Here is a 17,821-nt window from a genome sequence, read left to right on the forward strand (position 1 = left end):
TTGAATTCTAAAGCCATGGATAGAGATTATGTAATTAACAAATCTCAGCCCAGTAGAACTTGATGGGGCAAGATGGTTGAGCCCATAGATGGACATATCATTTCCAGAGGTTGACCCTTCTACTATTTTCCCTCCCGTGGACCAATTCAAAACAAAATCAAGGAGAATAGAATTTAAGAGCTGGCAATCTAGTGCTGCCTGGTACAAAACACACACAAGTGAATCTTAACTCTCTTTGTGGTTTAAAGCAGGAAAAAAATGGTTCAGTCCCTCAGTTGAGACAAGCTTTTGCTAAGATTAAAAACCCTTTTCCCCAATAATTTAATCCATTTCTAATCCTCAAATTCAAGGTCAGGCCGAGGTTAGTCACAGCAGCCCACAGCCTGTTTATGAAGTGCACCATCAAAACCCAGCTGTGAAACTGTAAAATCAGCCATAATACAGGCTGGCTCCAACAGCCAGGATTAACATGCCTCTGGACGGGTTTACTAAGGGATCCAGGATGCTCCTGACTTGGCCCTGTCAGGAGCCTCTATCATCTCCAAAAGCCTGTATAACATGAAATAGCGAATTCCCAAATTATATGTAGATTTCATTTCAACACCCAGATTTATATAGTGTAAACACATAGGATCAGAGAGTCATCTCCGTTGATTCATGTCACTTACCCTCTAATAGTCAGGGTCTAGTTTTTAGGCATAAAACCTACAACAGAATAGGAGGGAGAAGGCGCTAAATTACTATGAATTATCTACCAAGTGATGTTTCCTCAAAGATCATTGAAGTTGGCTATATTGACACCTCATAAAGATGACAGTATATGGTTTACAAAATTAGGTATATTTGAAAGATGAAAATAGTTCCTGCTAATAAATACACTAACTTGACATATAGTCCATAATTCTACAATGCTTCACTAGCCAAATACTGACTAGCTAAAGTAAATCAAACTTTGCCTCTATAAATGTTGCGAAAGCTTGCAGAGTTCTTTATTTTCCCCTATGGGCTTTGGGCTAATATTTTGAATACAGATCTTTAATTCTTGGACTAACGTGTACAAAATATAGTTTATTTAAGATATCAACCTATTTGTCATTTGATTGTACAAATTGATTAGGAAGGAATGAAATTGCATCTTTGTAAATGTCACATTTACCCATCTGAGTATATAATTTAGAACTTTGAAATCAGATTTATCAAAAATGTAAAACATTGATTGTCAAGGCCTAAATCCCATTTTTAAGCCAAACCTCGTTTTTGGTTAGTGTGCACTGGCAGTTTATTTTTGTGCTGGCAGATGTGTCTGTGTTCTTGGTTGGTGCTTAGAAACAGCTTCTTGTGCTCTTGCATTTCATTGCCAGCACCTTTTGGTGCTTCACTCACCACGTACAGGACATGCAAAGGGAACAGTGCTGTCCTTTGAAATAGCATTGTTGGAGACACCAGAGACAAACAAGAGGAACTCCACTTCCGCAGGAAGCATGCATCTGGCCACAGTTCATTTCACTCTGTAGCTTCCAGGGGAAGGCACCAACATCCAGTCATTCACACTTGGGGAGGAGGAGAAAGAAGCATGGAGAGAATGGAAAATGAGTGAAAGTGAAACCTGTGCTTTCATTTTGTTCTCTCTGAAGACTATTTTCCCCCTAATATTTTTCTTAGTTTCAGGGGGATTAACATTTAACTCAGATTTAAGCAATCTATCCTGGAATTATTTCCAGTGTGAATTTCTTATACTGGCAGTAAGTAAACCACAGTTGCTGGTTTCAGACATTTCTGGGAAGAAAATGAATCAGATTAGGAGTATCAAATTTTAACTTCTGGATTCCCTTGTGTCCTTGCCATTGAGTGGTAGGAACCAGTCAAAAGGTGTGTTAGTTTAGTTGTTGGACAGAGAGGTAGGACGACACAGAGACCTGTGTTTTCTTCTCCCACGGTTGTGATTTATGTTCCCCTGGAAGTTGCACTGTTAGCTAATAGCACGCTTTTTTCACTCTCCTGCTCTGCTCTTCATTTCATCCGCCCAACCCTACCTGCTGTTGGTATATGACCATGGCCTCCTGCCAACCTACCAGCCTTCGATCCTTCAGTTCCGACAGGTCTCACACCCTGAGCCATGCCTCCTACCTGAGGGACAGTGCTATGATTGACGACACGGTTGTGATCCCCAGTCACCAGGTATGTGACTTTTTACCTTCGCGTTTCTGCTTTCTGGAGAGATTTTTAATCTTACCTGATGCTGGAAATGTCCAGAGAAAGATTTTTACACTAAAAAAAAAAGATTATCATAATTCTGTTGACAAACTATGATAAGAGATTTGAGGGTTTTCGTACAACTTGAAAACTGTTCAGTAGATTTTAAAATGAGCAAAGTTTTTCTAAAGTAACACACTGCTTCTTTCTTCAGTTATGCTGAATTCTTCTGTGGATGTTATATATAAAAATCTGTTTCTTTATAACGTCCCTAATAAAGAAAAAAGTGAAGTAGGATGCCTTCAAGGTGTAAGCTGAGTGGTACAAGTTAAAAAACATCTTAATGTTTACAATTGTTATTGATGTAAAATTTATTATGAAATATTTTAATTTTAGGACTGAGTTTATCTGCTTTGGCTGATTGGATATAGGGAAATAGATGAACCCCTGCTCTCCTCAAAGGCAATGACACAAATGTGATCTTATATCAATAACATAATTGAAATAGGAATGTATTATAAGAGATTCCTTTTTAATGCATTGGTCTTATATTTTTAAATGAAAGTTTTTCCAGGTAATAACACCTTCCTGTGGTACCACTTTTTGCAGTTCATTATATTTTACTTCAATGGAAGGAAAGTCTTGTTATTAAATTCAGTGTTCTTTGTGTTTAGGTGTCAGCGCTAGCCAAGGAGGCAGAAAGGAATTCTTATCGTCTCAGCTGGGGCACTGAGAACTTAGACAACGTGGCTCTTTCTTCCAGCCCTATTCATTCAGGGTGAGTAAATCAATATTATGTATCCAGATCAAGAGGTAAAAAGAGATGAGAGTGAAAATAACAGCCTTGTCCAGTAGCTTTAGCTGATGGCTCGCTTACAGGGGAAGTGACCTTTGTTTAAACTTGTAAATAACATTGCTTTATCCAACATGGACTCTATCTCCAAAAACAAACCAGCAAAAAGGGTTGAATTGAGCATAGAAAAACTGATGATTGTTTTAAAATTCCTAGTAGAATTCCGTCGAACAGCTTGCTAACTAACCAGAATATATCCATGACCTCCTTACTGTTCACATTTTGTCTTTAAGACATCTTAAAAAGAGGTGCAGGATCATTTGCTTTCTAGAAAGTTCTATTTACTAAGATTAACTGACTAGTTTAATAAATGCCTTTCCTCACATGGTAATGCAATTAAAATAATGTTTTCAGGAGTTTGAGTCACACAGATAGGTAGAAGAGTTCATATGCCATTTGAAGTAGGGATATGCTGCAAAGGCAAATTTGAATGCAACAAGTCAGGTTCTCAATCATCTTTAAAAGCCATCCAGGTAATATATATGCCACTACTACGTAGGGCATGCTGCCTGTTTGTCTTAACTCAGTAAAAAGTGGAACTTTGAGTAAATAATTTTAAACATACTTAAAGATGTTCTTAAGGTGTAAGAATTTAATTATGTGGAATATAAATTCCTTAAAGAGTTTCAAATTGTAACACTCTTGAAAATTGGCTTTTCCCTTACATTTTAGTTTCAAGTTATATAGTAATTTCATAATTATGTATAAACCTTAAAATACTTTTTCATTTAATCACTTTTAAAGCCCTACCCATATTTTATCTAACTAAATGTGATACTTTGGTTTAAATTATTATCCCAAACTCTTTATCCATAATCCTCAGAACTATTTTGAGGAGTGGATCCTTTCTTGTTTTTATTATTCTAAAATATTCTCCTTTCAGGAAAGCATTCTAAGATAGTATAGTTAAAAATTTTGGACCTCAGGGCCGGCCCCGTGGTGGAGTGTTTAAGTTTGTGTGCTCCACTTCTGTGGCCCGGGGTTTCATCGGTTCGGATCCTGGGCACGGACATGGCACCACTCATCAGGCCACGTTGAGGTGGCGTCCCACATGCCACAACTAGAAGGACCCACAACTAAAATGTACAACTATGTACTGGGGAGATTGGGGGAGAAAAAGCAGAAAGAAAAGAAAAAGATTGGCAACAGTTGTTAGCTCAGGTGCCAATCCTTAAAAAAAAAAATTTCTTTGGACCTCTTAGTCTAATCTTTCACTAAAGTCTCATAGGATATAAAATGTTATATAGATATTGAAAATAATCATAATGCTCTTTTCCTTGTTATATAAGTGAAAGTTAATTCTTGATAGAAGAGTTATTGAAGGGAATAGAAACCAAATTAAACCTCATCCAACTTTACTTTGATATTTTTAAGTATAAAATGAGATAAATAAAATCTGACAACTATCAATTATTCAAAAAACATACCATTTCAATCTGCTACTAAATTTCTCAATGATGAGAAGAAGGAAAAGAGGCTTGGACCTAGAGTGTTGAAGGATAATAGATCAGAATCTGGAAACCATAATAAAGTATATGAAGTCTGTATCCAGCCTACAAAGTGACAAGATTATTTTAAGCAAAATGTGATCAACTATTAATAGCTGAATTTATAAAAGAGTCAAAGTGTTGTGGTAATACTTCAGTTTTCAAAATAATTTGTTTTAAAGAAGGAATTTCTTAAAAAAGTCTTTTAACTACTGAAGGTCAGTAAAATGCAGTCACTAAGTACATCCATATACATACCAATTGTATAAAACTAGATACATATATAAGTACTTATAGTTATTTGCTTATGATGAACCATGACGAACCAAGAGCATCCAGTGGCTAAAGATTAATTGCTTATTAAGATAAAGATCTTTAAAATCTTGGTCTCTAATAAACCAATTTTTCTGTGAACTTCAAACATGATCACTGACTCTAAATAATTCTCAACTCTGGCTGTATAGTAGAATCTCCTGGGAGCTTTAAAAAATACTGATGCCCAGGTCTCAACTCACATCAATTACATCAGAGTCTCTGTTGTTGGGGCCTTGGCGTTGGTATTTTCCGCAAGTGTCAATAATCCAAATATATGAATTTGATATACACTGTTAGAAAGAAAGATCTTTGCCTAATAAAACTTTGATTATTAGAGAGACCTGGGTAATTAACGTATACCTAGTTCTCTCAAACATTTTTTCTCTCTTCCATTCACTTGGGTATTCATTTTTCACATATTGTTGAATTCTACAAAGTACCAATCCTTGTGCCAGGCACTACGGAAAATAGATAAGTAAGACCTACCCTTACCTTTAAGAAATGCATCTATATGTTGTTATTTGAAGTTGGAAGACAATCTTTAGAAGAGAGATAACATGATGGTTAAGAGCGTGCTTTGGAGTCTGACCAATCAGAATTCCAGTTCTCGCCCTGATGCACAATATAGGACACTGGGCAAGTTATGTAAAATCTCTGAGTTTCAGTTTACTTATCTGTAGGACGAATGTTATATTATGGATCCCATATGAGAGCTTGCGGGATAAAATGCTTATATAAGTAGCATTTTGCTTAGAAAGAATAAGTACTCAATAAATCATAGCCATTACATTTATAATTTATTTATAATTTATACAATCCTCATACATCTTCCAGATCTTTCATAAATTCCAAATCAGTTCAGCAAAATGTATTCTGAATCCTCAAATACCAGTACCAATGTGGTACAATTCATAATGGCAGTGTTTGATTTATTGTTATCTTTATCAGATAGTCTATCATCTAGTAATGTCTCTACTATAGTATTGAACAGACAGTGCAACAGATGACTCTAATAAGATGGGTAATTACCATTGAAAACTCAATGGTTCTGAGTGTATTTGAAAGCCACCGTGATATTAATGTATATGAATAACGTTCATAATATCCTATCATGTAACAATGATTTCTTGTAGTTTTATTTGTTATACACTAGGTTCCTGAGTAGTAGTTTTTATATATTTTTCAAGGAACTAAGTTTCTTTTTAATTAACTGGGTGAATTTGTAAGCCACTTCAAAATCTGCCCAAAATGTAAGAAAAAAGTGGTTTTTGATAGAAGAGATAGTAAAGTTAGCTTTTTTATGCACATGTCACAATTTTGTGTATAATGTTCATTAGATTCTATAAAGGGACCTTAGATTAATAGAAGACATAGCTTCTACCAAGAAGTAGTATTAGTGTTTGCTTTCACCTCTCCTCTATGTTTCCAATGACTAATGTCCATGACTACAGGAGAATAGGTATTGGTGATTAAAAAACCTGTTCTGCCCAGTAGATACAGCCAATGTCTGGCAAAAGAAAGGCTGATAGTAGTATTTTCGTTGTTGTTCTTTAAGAGGTTGCATTATTGATTCACAGTCTAACCAACAGTTATTTCTAGCATCCCAATTATAAATATACCAACATAGCTTGGGTAAGAATTTGAATTTTACGGTTCTTCTCCAATTCATAAGTGCATAATGAATTAGCAGATGTAAGGTACAGTTCCCAGTAATAGCTAGTTTTGTGATTCATTTTAAATATTATTATTCCAAAGGTCTTTATTTTTATGTTTTTTTAATGATAGCCAAATACCAAAAATTAAATGAAAATTCATGATGTTATGCTACAAGATATTGTAGTAACTAGAAGTCCATAAGAAAGTGATGTTTTAGAGGACATATTTTTCATAAAAACATGTTGAAGGCAGTTTTGCTGTGAAGCTAAAGCTACTCTAAAACATCAAGTCTATTTTTAAAAAACATGTGAAGATATTAGCTCAAATAGTGGAAGTTGATATTTGAAATGCAAGGAAGTCAAAGCAGTTTCTCATTTGACAAAATTAATATTTGTCTAAATACCTATAGCAGTTAATTTAGTTCTTCATGTATTTCAAACACCCTAGGTCTTTTTAAGGTACATGAAGGTAAATTTTTTGGATGAAGAAAATTATTTTATAAGTGGCAAAACAAGTTTAGTAAGGTCGGATTTCTGGTCCATTAAACGTGTCCTTTCGTATATCATCAGGTGTTGAAAACACAAGAGAACTGTATGAAAACTTATGGAGGGTTTTGAAGAAGAGCAGACTCAGGTGGAAGAGGAGTGAAAGGCAAGCCTATAAAGGGGATTAGTCAGTGTGACCAGTGAGGAAGACAGCAATTCCCAAAGCAGAGAGCGAACATCTTGAAGAAAGCACTCAGACTTTGTTCGCATAGTGTTTTGTTACCTACTAGTAGGTAATTAATGTTACCTACTTTGCCTCATAGTTTACGCTACTGTTTGTCGTTGAAGCTATTCTTTAAATTGTGCCTTTTCTGTGTGCATTTCTTCTGTAGTAGCCCAAAAGGGCATTGCCATTATTGTGAATATATTAAAAGCATGAATGAAAAGCTTTGGAGACAGACTATGTCCATCAAATCAAAGACTTTGTAACTTTCATTAGAATGCCCCTTGAGCTTTGGTAACTTCTTGGGCACTTAGACTTTAAGTGTCCCCACAAGCCAGTATTGAATTGGGCTACAAATCCATATCCATTGATTTTATAACATCCCCAGTTCCCTAAACTGGGAGTCACCACAGAGCCCTCCTCCCTTGCTCTTCTCTCAGCATTTGCATAGAGCTACATCTCATTTATATTTCCATCTTTTTTTCAATGAATACTGTATTGGTATATAAGCAATATATTTCTGTTGAAAGTCACCTCTGATTTCCTTCTTTATATTTCACTTTATCCATTCCTTCTCTGTGCTAAAGTATCTATTCTGTTGCAGCCGCACCTCTCCATGTCTTGATCGTGACAACAGCAGGTGAACTTCTGCATAATTCCTTCTCTGAACATGTTGCCTATTCCTCTCCCCTTTTACCATCTCCTTCTGCATAAACCTGCCTCAGGATGCTTTAGTGTGAAGATACCTAGCCAGAGAGAGAGAGTGCTTTATATTCTCCAGATTGTGGCCATTGCTGAATTCCCCTTTCTCTATGGTGAAGAGAAATTTTGTGCCAAAATTAATGTAGACTTACTCTGTGAGCACCTATCTTGGTCATGGGTCTCCACTTCTTAGCTTCTTTTGTGAGAAAAAGTGCTACATGGAGCTGAAAAATTTTATTCCCAGCAATTGTGCAAATCGGTTGAGCTATTTTAAAGTTGTTTTAAAGGTTATGATTTTAAATGTCACTTAGGAGAGGCTATTTAAACTATATTCTAGGTGAACCAAAGGCTGAAAGTTTATTAATAGTGCATTTCCTTGCTACTGCTGCTTTTAATGCAAACTTTTCATATTTTGGAAATTGTCTAGATATTTTGGAAATTGTTTTGATATCTTTTTCATATTTTGGAAATTGTTTAATATTTTGGAACATTGACTAGAATCATTCAGTCAATGATTGATTCTAGTCAATGTGTCGAATGATTCTAGTCAATGTTCTAAAACATCCATTTTTCTATGTTACTTTGATAAAGTTATTTTTAAAGCTTCTTATTAGACTGCTGATGATAGTAATTTTATTACACAGTCCTCTCTCATGACACTACCAATTGTCTACAAATAAGACAATTTTATATTTCCAATTTTGAAAATTTTCTATCCATCCTTTTATTTTTTCTGAAACACACACTAAATATTGTGTTTCTACACATGAACATAGTGAGTGGTAAATAATTATTTGGTGATTTTAATAAACTTGAGCCACTTTTTTCAAAGCCATTTTCTATCTGTTTTTCAGTTTATGGAATTTGAAGGGTTAGGAAGGAATTAAAGGAATTATAGAGGAAAAAGAGTTCATGATGTGGTTTTCTCACAGTACCCCAGGAATCAGATTTCATGGAAAGCCCTCTTGCTATGTATGTGTGGATCACTGAAGCACCCTGATGACTTTATTTTTTCCTGTTTTCACCCAAGAACTAACTCTGAATGCTGCAATCTCCTTCCCATCCCACCCCATGGTCCTGGATGAATTAAGAGTAAACCTAAGGATGAGGAACTTTTGGGGTGGAGGATGTAGTCCTCAAAAAACCAGAACCATTGTTTTCTGCCCCTCCTCTGAAGCATGTACCTGTTTAGCTAATCAAATTGTGAATCTGTAGGCAAGTCATCTGCATAATAATGGTGGATCGCTTTTGCTTTTATCCTTTTTAAATTGTGATAACATTGTATCTCACAATTTAGAAAACCTCAACAAGAATTTCTACTTTGCATGATTGCTGAGTTTCATTTGGAGAGTAAGATATGCAATTAAAGCCAAGTATGTTATGTGGTATTTTTTGTCTGCACAGTCTGAAGTCAATGTTTAGTGCAGTGTGTGTATACATTTTCTGCAAAACTACTCGTTGACTGTTTTAACCATAGCAAATCATAACCATAGCAAAAATAATATACGTTTCTTGGAGTGGTAGCAGTTTATTTTCCAAATAGGCATTCTTCTAGAGCATCTGAAATGGAACATTTCAGTAGGCTTCCTAACGTAGTTAACAAGTAAATGGTACTGAGAATTTTAACACCAGCAGACCATCTTGGAGTTTATTTCCTCACAGTCTCTCATTTTATGGATGAGAAAACTGAAACCTAACGATGTTAAGCAACTTGCCCAAGGTTAGAGCAATAACTCAAGACAGAGATAGATCCAGGAAGGAGCATGGTACTTACTGCATTGTCTTGTGCTCTGTGATAGTAGTATTGTTATATCTTATTTAAATAGTTAGGTTCATAAACTAATAAAGACTCCATGTATATTAAATTGCTTTAGCAAAGTTCCAAGTTCACTGTAGGTATTGAATAAATGTTAGCTTCTCCATTTATTTTTTAGGCATTGTATGATATTGTACTATTATGTTTAAGACATTCAGAGTATAAAAAATCATATGGGTACAGGGAAAGAGAACGAGCATTTATTGAATTCTATAGGCTTTACCCACCTGTGATTTAATCCTCACTGTACCCGTAAGTGGTGACGTGATTATCCCTCATTGACAGATGATGCTTCAGTCTTCCAACTCACGAACGACAGAGCTGAGCTTCAATCCATATCCCATCTCCTCTGTACCTATTTAATTACATGTTTTTACTTCAATTCCTTTCATCTCCAAATGTTTGCAGGCATTATCTTGTCCCATTTTTAATCCCCTGAAATGGTGAGAAAGTCATATTTATTTAATCAACTCTAGTATGTGAACTGATTCATCTCATGACTCATGCCTTCCAACCTTTCACTTTTTCTTATGGTACAAAAAAGTACATGGTCTCTTACCATCTGCTTTTTGCTGTTTGAAATTGTTTGATACATTGCAGAATAACTGTACACTAATCTACTACCAATCCAAATAATGACAGCTTTTGATAGTCTGATATTTTTAATGAAAATGTGTACCCAATTTTGTATTACGAACTATTGGGATTAACTGATTAGCATGTTAACTGATTAGCATATTAGTTAACTTTTATCTAAAAGAATTTTCATCAGTACCTAGATATAAACTTGAATCATTATTTCTCTTATTCCCTCTTATTTGAAGACAAGACTTCTTTTAGCATACAATTTTACATATTCGGCTTTTTTATTAGGTGTTTATTCTACAATAACATTATTTGAGTCTAATTTGTTTAGAGTATTTTCTTGCTAAATTTACAGACATTTTTATTCATTATGACTATTATTTAATTCTTCCATGTCTTCCAATCCTCTTGTTTCTTTCTTGACATCTTTTTGTTTCGCTTTATTCTCAATCTCTTTCTCTCTCTCTTGCTGAAGAAAATCCCCTCGCTAGAGCATCACTGTTTGTAGTCTGTGCTGATTTCTTTGGTTATTTGATAAAGAAGCAAAGGCTTATTTTCTTTGGAGATTTAATTTTTCTTTTCTCTGAATTATGCATATTTGCACCTTAATTTTTCCAGTTTGCTTTGTGTTCTGATGCAGTACTTAGGGATTACTTTCCAGATCTATAATGACACAAACACACTTAGAGTTAAATTTATTTACTTGCAGCTTCAGTCTTTAAGTTCTTTTATTTTGATTTCCCAATCTTTGGTCTGTCTTCATGTAATTTCACTCATAAGAAAATGGTTTACTTTGGTCTATTCAAATGGTTTTTGCTTACTTTCATTTCTTACTAGTCCTCTATCAAGAGAAATAAATTTATTGGTTCTCTCATTTTGGAGCAGGAAAAGGCCTGTAGAAGAATATTTCATATTAAGGATGCTCCTTCCCAACTATTTTGCTATTTTATGAGCTGAAACATGTGAGTGTAGTAATTTGAATGAGTTCTAACTGGATTGGTTGTGCAGAGACCAAATGAAATTGCCTTCTACTTTAGCCTTCTTCTCTCTTTATTAGACAGAAATATATACAACTTCTTACAACTTGCCCTTTTCAGTCTTCCATTCATTCACTTATTCAACAATTATTTATCAACTACCTATTATGTGCTCCATCCACATTGTGCTGGGCCTTGGGGGAACACAGGAAGAAATATGGAGAACAAGGCCGCTGCCGTTATGGCATGTATATGACTCCTGTATTTGGTTATAATTCATTTTTCATTGACCAGGAAAGTAAGTGATTCTGAGTAAGCGATACCATCGTGTGACATCTGGGGCTTAGACTATGACCATCTTGGCAGCAGCAATTATGTCTTTTCTGTGTTCTCAGTTCCTAGCAGGGCACCTGACACTTAATAGGGTAACAAACATTACACGGGGAGCATGGAAATGGAAATTATGGAGTAAATGAGAACAAAAGAGAATTTCAAAAGGAACAGTCAATGATACAAACTCAGAGAAAGTAATTTAAACATATAGTTACTCAAACATTGTTACAGCCAAGAACATAGCGTCTTCAATTAATGCACCACTAGAGGATGCCCTGTATGCTCTTCTAGGTGGAGGCGTTGTATAAGCTATAAGCCGTCCCCGGAATGGATATAGTGGAAATATAATAGCACGTAGCATGAGTGTGGAAACTCCCTAAATGCCTTCAAAAGATACAAATAGTATCGAAGATTGATAATATTAAGCAGATGCATTGTAATAATTCCTTACTAGTCTGAGTCCCTGTTCTGCTCACCAATGGTGATAGTAACCAAAAGATAAAGCAAAAAATTAGAGAAAGTCAGAAATATGGCAATGAGTTTGGAACAGCACTGGTTAAAACTTAAGTAGCTTTTTTCTAGTGTTTATAAAAATCCTAGTCAAAAATAATACAATGGCATGGAAACTTTTATATTCATGGAGAAGTTTTACCAGTTCTTCCAATCTTTTGAGCAATGTTACATTTTAAAAAACAAATAGGAAAGAATTTTTTTTAAGAATTCATACTGAAAGACTACTTAGTAGTAGGAAAGCAGCCAACATTTTCTCATTGTGTTTTGATAAAGACCAGAAACATCCACACCTCAGTACTGGACTGTTGGTTACATAGGGCGGGGCATGAATGGCCCGTCTAGGCTGGCTCCTGCATGTGGGAAGGACTCTGATGCCTCTTCTTGTGGTCTCGTCCTGCATGGTGTGCTTCAGACAGGGACTCTGGGCTCCTTCGCATCCATTTTTGATACTAGCAACAGGATTTCTGTTTAATCGCATGCTTAATAATGCGCTCTGTGTTCTGCTGTGAAGAGGATGCTAAGATATTTTTTCTTCACTTGTCTAAAAATAACATAAATGTATTGTGTTTCTATCCCATAATTTACTTTGATGAAATTGCTTTAAATGTTTTAAATGTTGTCATGGATGCAGTATCTAGGTGTGGTGAATCTGGTATAGTTCTGCGCTGGTGAAGCTATAAGTAGATCCATAATACACCTATATAGTGCTTTCCTCTTTCTGTTTTGGTCTAAAAATCTTACAAATACAATGAAAACTGGGAAAGACAGTAATGTAGTTTGTGTAAGGGCGTACACACTGTTTGTTTGTGTCCTTGTGTGTATGTGCACAACAGTCAGATTGCCTGGTTTAATTTTTGCTCCTTGACAAAGTGAGTGCCTCCAACACATTAATGAGTGTTATGACTAACAAAATGACAGGAACTGACACAAAGCTGCATCAGGATCTGTTAAGATTGTCCCAAAGGAAACAACTTCAAAGTAAATCAAACCTTTCCTCTTGGTACATTTAAAATAAACAGGCTGAGTCACCTTGGATTCATGAACAGTTAGCTTGGGAAAAATAATAGAGATCCCTTTACATTTCTAAATTATTAGCTATGATTTCCCACGTTCAATTTACTATAATTTGGGGAAAATCTTGATGCACAGATATCCTCCATCAACATGAGCCCAGGGTTTCCCACTTCAAAACAGAGTAGAAGGTGTTTATAATCTTGTTTCCTGTCCACCCCATCTTTGTTTCAGTTAGCATGGCACGACAGAGAGATTCCTACTTAAGAAGTGAAAAAGTGCTTTTCAACCAGTAAATTGGTTCTATCTAAAACATTTTATTATTTTGCTTTTCCTCTTCTTTGAAATGTAATCAGTTACAAACCTGCATCCTGGGTAAGATGTTGGAGCAGGATGCATGTACACAGGTTAGATCTTGGGAGAAGGCCTGGGAATCTTTTTTTTTCCTAAGTCATAGAATTATATTAAAATGAGCTAGACAAGATGGAATTTAGAAAAGTCGAGTTAACTTAGATAAACTGCAGTTTGGTCGTTCCTCTCTGCTCTATCCTTATGTTGTTTCAATATGGGGATTTTTCAGGACACACTTAGAAGGAAGCAGGAGCCTTTGCATTTGTAACAAAAGAAGACTCCTCAGTGTTCTTAATTTAATTTCATTCCACTTTCTTTCTAAGTCAATTGGGCATATTATTAATTTACAGTTTATATTTAATATCACTATTGTTAACAAGAATTAGCAGACTTCTTTAGTTCAAAATAATACAAAAATTGAAACAATAATGAAACAGAAATAAAGGCATTGTTATAAAGTAAAATAACCTTTAAGGACAAAGTTTTTGCTACTATGCATATAAATAGAAAAGAGGTGTTTGGGGAACATAGCATTATGGAAAAAAATTAACTTGACAAAGCTTATCTCTCTGCCTCTGATATTTCACAACACATCTAATCTTCTATTTTAATTTTTAGTTTCCTGGTTAGTTTTATGGTGGATGCCCGAGGTGGTGCTATGCGAGGATGCAGACACAATGGGCTCCGTATCATTATTCCCCCTCGGAAATGTACTGCCCCGACACGAGTCACCTGCCGACTGGTCAAACGCCATAGGCTGGCAACAATGCCTCCAATGGTGGAAGGAGAAGGCCTGGCCAGTCGCCTGATCGAAGTTGGACCTTCTGGTGCTCAGTTCCTTGGGTAAGGGTTTCTGATAAACCTCCCACTTAGTCACCGGTGAGCTTGTGTCCTCTACATGAAATCACTAGGATGGAGTGGAAAAAGGTACGTCAAAACGTTTTGAAAGAAGATTGGCCCCTATGAAATTGTGTAAAACTTGGAAGTAGCACCTCAATGCTTGACTACACTTACATGCCTCTCTTTGAAGGCATTAATGAGTTAAACATTCAGGTTAATTATTATTCTTTCTCTTTGGATGTGATAATAGCTGCTAGACTCCCAATGTGAATAATCATGTTTTAGCTGATGGTAGGTATTTTTTATTTCATCTGAGACTTAAGTGGTAAAGTCATAAAGAAAAAATACTACTCTATTCTAAACATAAATTTAAAGCTTCATGTCATTATGAAACAGAGTCATTATCTTCACTTTGGAAAGCAGTGTTGCCTTTATAGAAGATCCAAAAATTTAGTCTATGTGATTGTCTTTTCTGTTATCAAAATTGCTACCTTGAGTCTTAAAATTACACCGGGAGTCTATTTAGTCGTAGTTTTCATGAAGACAACAAAATCCAGACTAACTTCCGCCATGCTCTTTTTAGCAATTTTGAGCAGAAATTAGCATTTCTTCTTTCTTCTGTTGTTTGTATGGCTGCTATTATGTTAAGCGGTATCTCAATATCCCAAGAAATGAATAGCTACCGCTGAAAAGTGACGAAAGGATGAAGTTTTGGACGGGGACGAGTTTCAAAATACTTTGAAACAAATCAATTGTATTTAAGTCTTGTCATATCGAGTCTTTGTGCTTAAAAACTGGGAGAAAATCCTAGGAATCATGAACTCTTTTGCTTTGCCAATGTCATACTGGGGAGAGGATTTCTTGCTTTAGAATTCAGAAAATGTTCTAAAGCTATGTAATTTGGAGCAAACTCTTAACTGGTTGCTCCAAATTATGTTCACACCTGAAAAGGGGTGTGTCTGTATTTCCCAACTAAGGAAACCCCCTCCTGTGTCCTCTTATCAGACAGACCAGGGATCTAGAAGGAGCCTGTGAAGTTCTGGGTTGCATCAGAGAATGCCATTATGGTTGGAGCACTTCCCCCACAAGTCCTTCTGTGCTCTGGACCAGGCCCTTTTCCCTCCCTCGTGCTCAGGCTTTTAGGCTTTTTAGTAATCTTCAGATCTGTCAAGGAATATCCATGAAAACATCTGGCCTCTCTACCGAGTCAGAGTTTTTATTGTATTCCCAACAGCTTGGTCTTTCTTGTGGAGCATATTATTTTTCTTTTTTGGCTCATGCCCTGGCAGTGAACCTAAATGGGGACAGATCCAGCCCCTAAGTGCTCTCCTTCCACACACCTCCATTGTACACTCTGGGTCTCGGTTCCTTGCTCTTTGTGACCAATGGAGGGGCAGAACCAAACGCAGTGTGAAACCACACTTCACCCTGTTGCTCAGCTGGAGACGCTGGGGTTCTGTGGGAAACAACGCCTGAAGCTGACCTATGTTCTTTCTTTTACTGCTGCTTGGATGTGCTCAGTAAACTTCACCTGCCCACGGCTCCTCCCCCACTTAATGAGGGAGAAAGTTTGGTCAGCCGCATCCTTCAGCTGGGGCCTCCTGGAACCAAATTCCTTGGGTAGGAGTGACTTAAAACAAATTGATGGCTGCTGGCCCCCATTCTTCTCCTTCTTCTGCAATATGATTTCTCTTTTTGTCATTGTGCCCATGACATGTCCCTCTCTATGATTTAAATTCTGTATAACCTATCTTTAGTAGACCATTTCTGACCCTTGTGGTATGTGACTTTTATTTTTGAGTGATGTTTTTATATCTTTTCCCTTAAAGTGCTGTGACCTTCATTTTCGTTTAAAGCATGAGATCTGCCTAGTTGTACTATGTGCTAGTTATGATGTTGTTATGATAAATTCGGAGTCTGTATCAAAGCAACCTGGACTGAAAAATCAAAAGCCTCTGTACATTCTGAGAGTGAATGCAACCTGACAGTAGTGGGGTGGCGCATGTTCTGGATCCTGAATATAATAGGCATTGCACACAATTGGGCTGTCTGCTGAGGTGCTCGATTCAAGCCACATGTGTGCACATGCCTATTGTTACCCCGAATGAAGAAAATATAAACAAAAACCATGAGTGCATGACTCTTTAGTTCCCAAGTCTTCAACTTTTCTGACATTTCCTCATTTACAACACATCAAACTATGCAACACGTGAGCCATTTTCCCTCTTAAACCATTTTGTCATTTTGCACCTTGTAGAAAACGTTTCAGGAGGTTGGCACACATCCCAGATATGCATGTACATTTCTTTTGGTTAAATGTGTTCTACTTACATTTATCAAAGGAGAAGTTCCAGAATGCCACATGCACTCACAGGGAAACATCATTTGGCTTAAGGTAGCAGCATGACCCTGAGGATTGGTGCCCCTGAGGTGGAGTGCTACTGTGCAACCATCTGCTAGCCGACAGCTCCAGAGGACAGCCCACTCTGTCTCTGTCCCCAGAAAGAGAAGAATTCCAGGTCACTTTGCGACAGACAGAGTCAAGGTGCTTGTCTTGCTGTTGGTTAGCTCCTGTCCACACTAAACCTTCTGCCTTACCATGACAGGCCTGTGATCGTGGAGATCCCTCATTTTGCCGCCCTTCGAGGAAAGGAGAGGGAACTGGTGGTCCTGCGCAGTGAGAACGGGGACAGCTGGAAAGAGCATTACTGTGAATACACTGAAGACGAATTGAATGAAATCCTTAATGGCATGGATGAAGGTACTTCATACTGAGGGTTTTCAAAGAACTCTAAAGTGGAGGCATGAAAACAGTGCACTTCATTATGACCTAGGGGAATCTGGCATGTTCCAGTGATGCTGAGATGGAAGGCACAATTTATTTACCTAGTCTTACTTCTCTTGCATGCAGGAAAAAAAAATCCTTTAAATAGCAAATATCTCATTTTAGTAACGAGACATACTATGTCTCCATCTTTAGTGTAGACTTTTTCAAAACTAAGACGCAAGATAGAATAGATATTATTGTTTTGTAACAAAATAAGCTGATACTGGATAATAAATCTGTGACTTTAAAAAATGCCTCACTTGAAAATTTAGATATTTAAGACACTGGTAAAAAGTGCTCAGCTTTTCTATTGAAAAACTTACATATCCCATAACTAGTGCATCATGGGATAATATAATTTCTTTTTAACTTTCGATTATTAAGGATTCAAACGTCCGCATACAATTCACACAGGAAGTTAGCCAGGGTCGAATTTCATAGACACACGTACACATATAGTTAAGGAACTTATTTTTTCATTATGTCTTTAGACTCTGTAAATCCCAAATCCAGCTTGGGCCATTTTACCACAGGTTGAAATATCTGTTTGACTAGAAGGAAGTGGCTCATTCTTGGGCTCGTTAGGTTGCACAGAGACAAGGTCCAGTCCTAATACCAGGAGACCTGTTCTACTTTAAGTAACTACACAAATAG

The 17,821-nt window shown here is 36.5% G+C and overlaps 1 protein-coding gene across 1 annotated transcript in view; it reads left to right on the top strand.

The window, feature by feature from the left end:
* The window catches only part of ANK2 (ankyrin 2), a 223,803-nt gene that overhangs the window by 160,473 nt on the left and 45,509 nt on the right, over nucleotides 1–17,821 (top strand). Inside the window, exons 25-29 of the mRNA XM_046656002.1 lie at nucleotides 2,076–2,178; nucleotides 2,868–2,971; nucleotides 7,817–7,852; nucleotides 14,119–14,343; nucleotides 16,947–17,101. Of these exons, the coding sequence (XP_046511958.1) occupies nucleotides 2,076–2,178; nucleotides 2,868–2,971; nucleotides 7,817–7,852; nucleotides 14,119–14,343; nucleotides 16,947–17,101 (623 nt within the window). The remainder of the gene's footprint in view (nucleotides 1–2,075; nucleotides 2,179–2,867; nucleotides 2,972–7,816; nucleotides 7,853–14,118; nucleotides 14,344–16,946; nucleotides 17,102–17,821) is intronic.

This window comes from Equus quagga, chromosome 3 (genome assembly GCF_021613505.1).
Source record: "Equus quagga isolate Etosha38 chromosome 3, UCLA_HA_Equagga_1.0, whole genome shotgun sequence".
Lineage (NCBI taxonomy): Eukaryota > Metazoa > Chordata > Mammalia > Perissodactyla > Equidae > Equus > Equus quagga.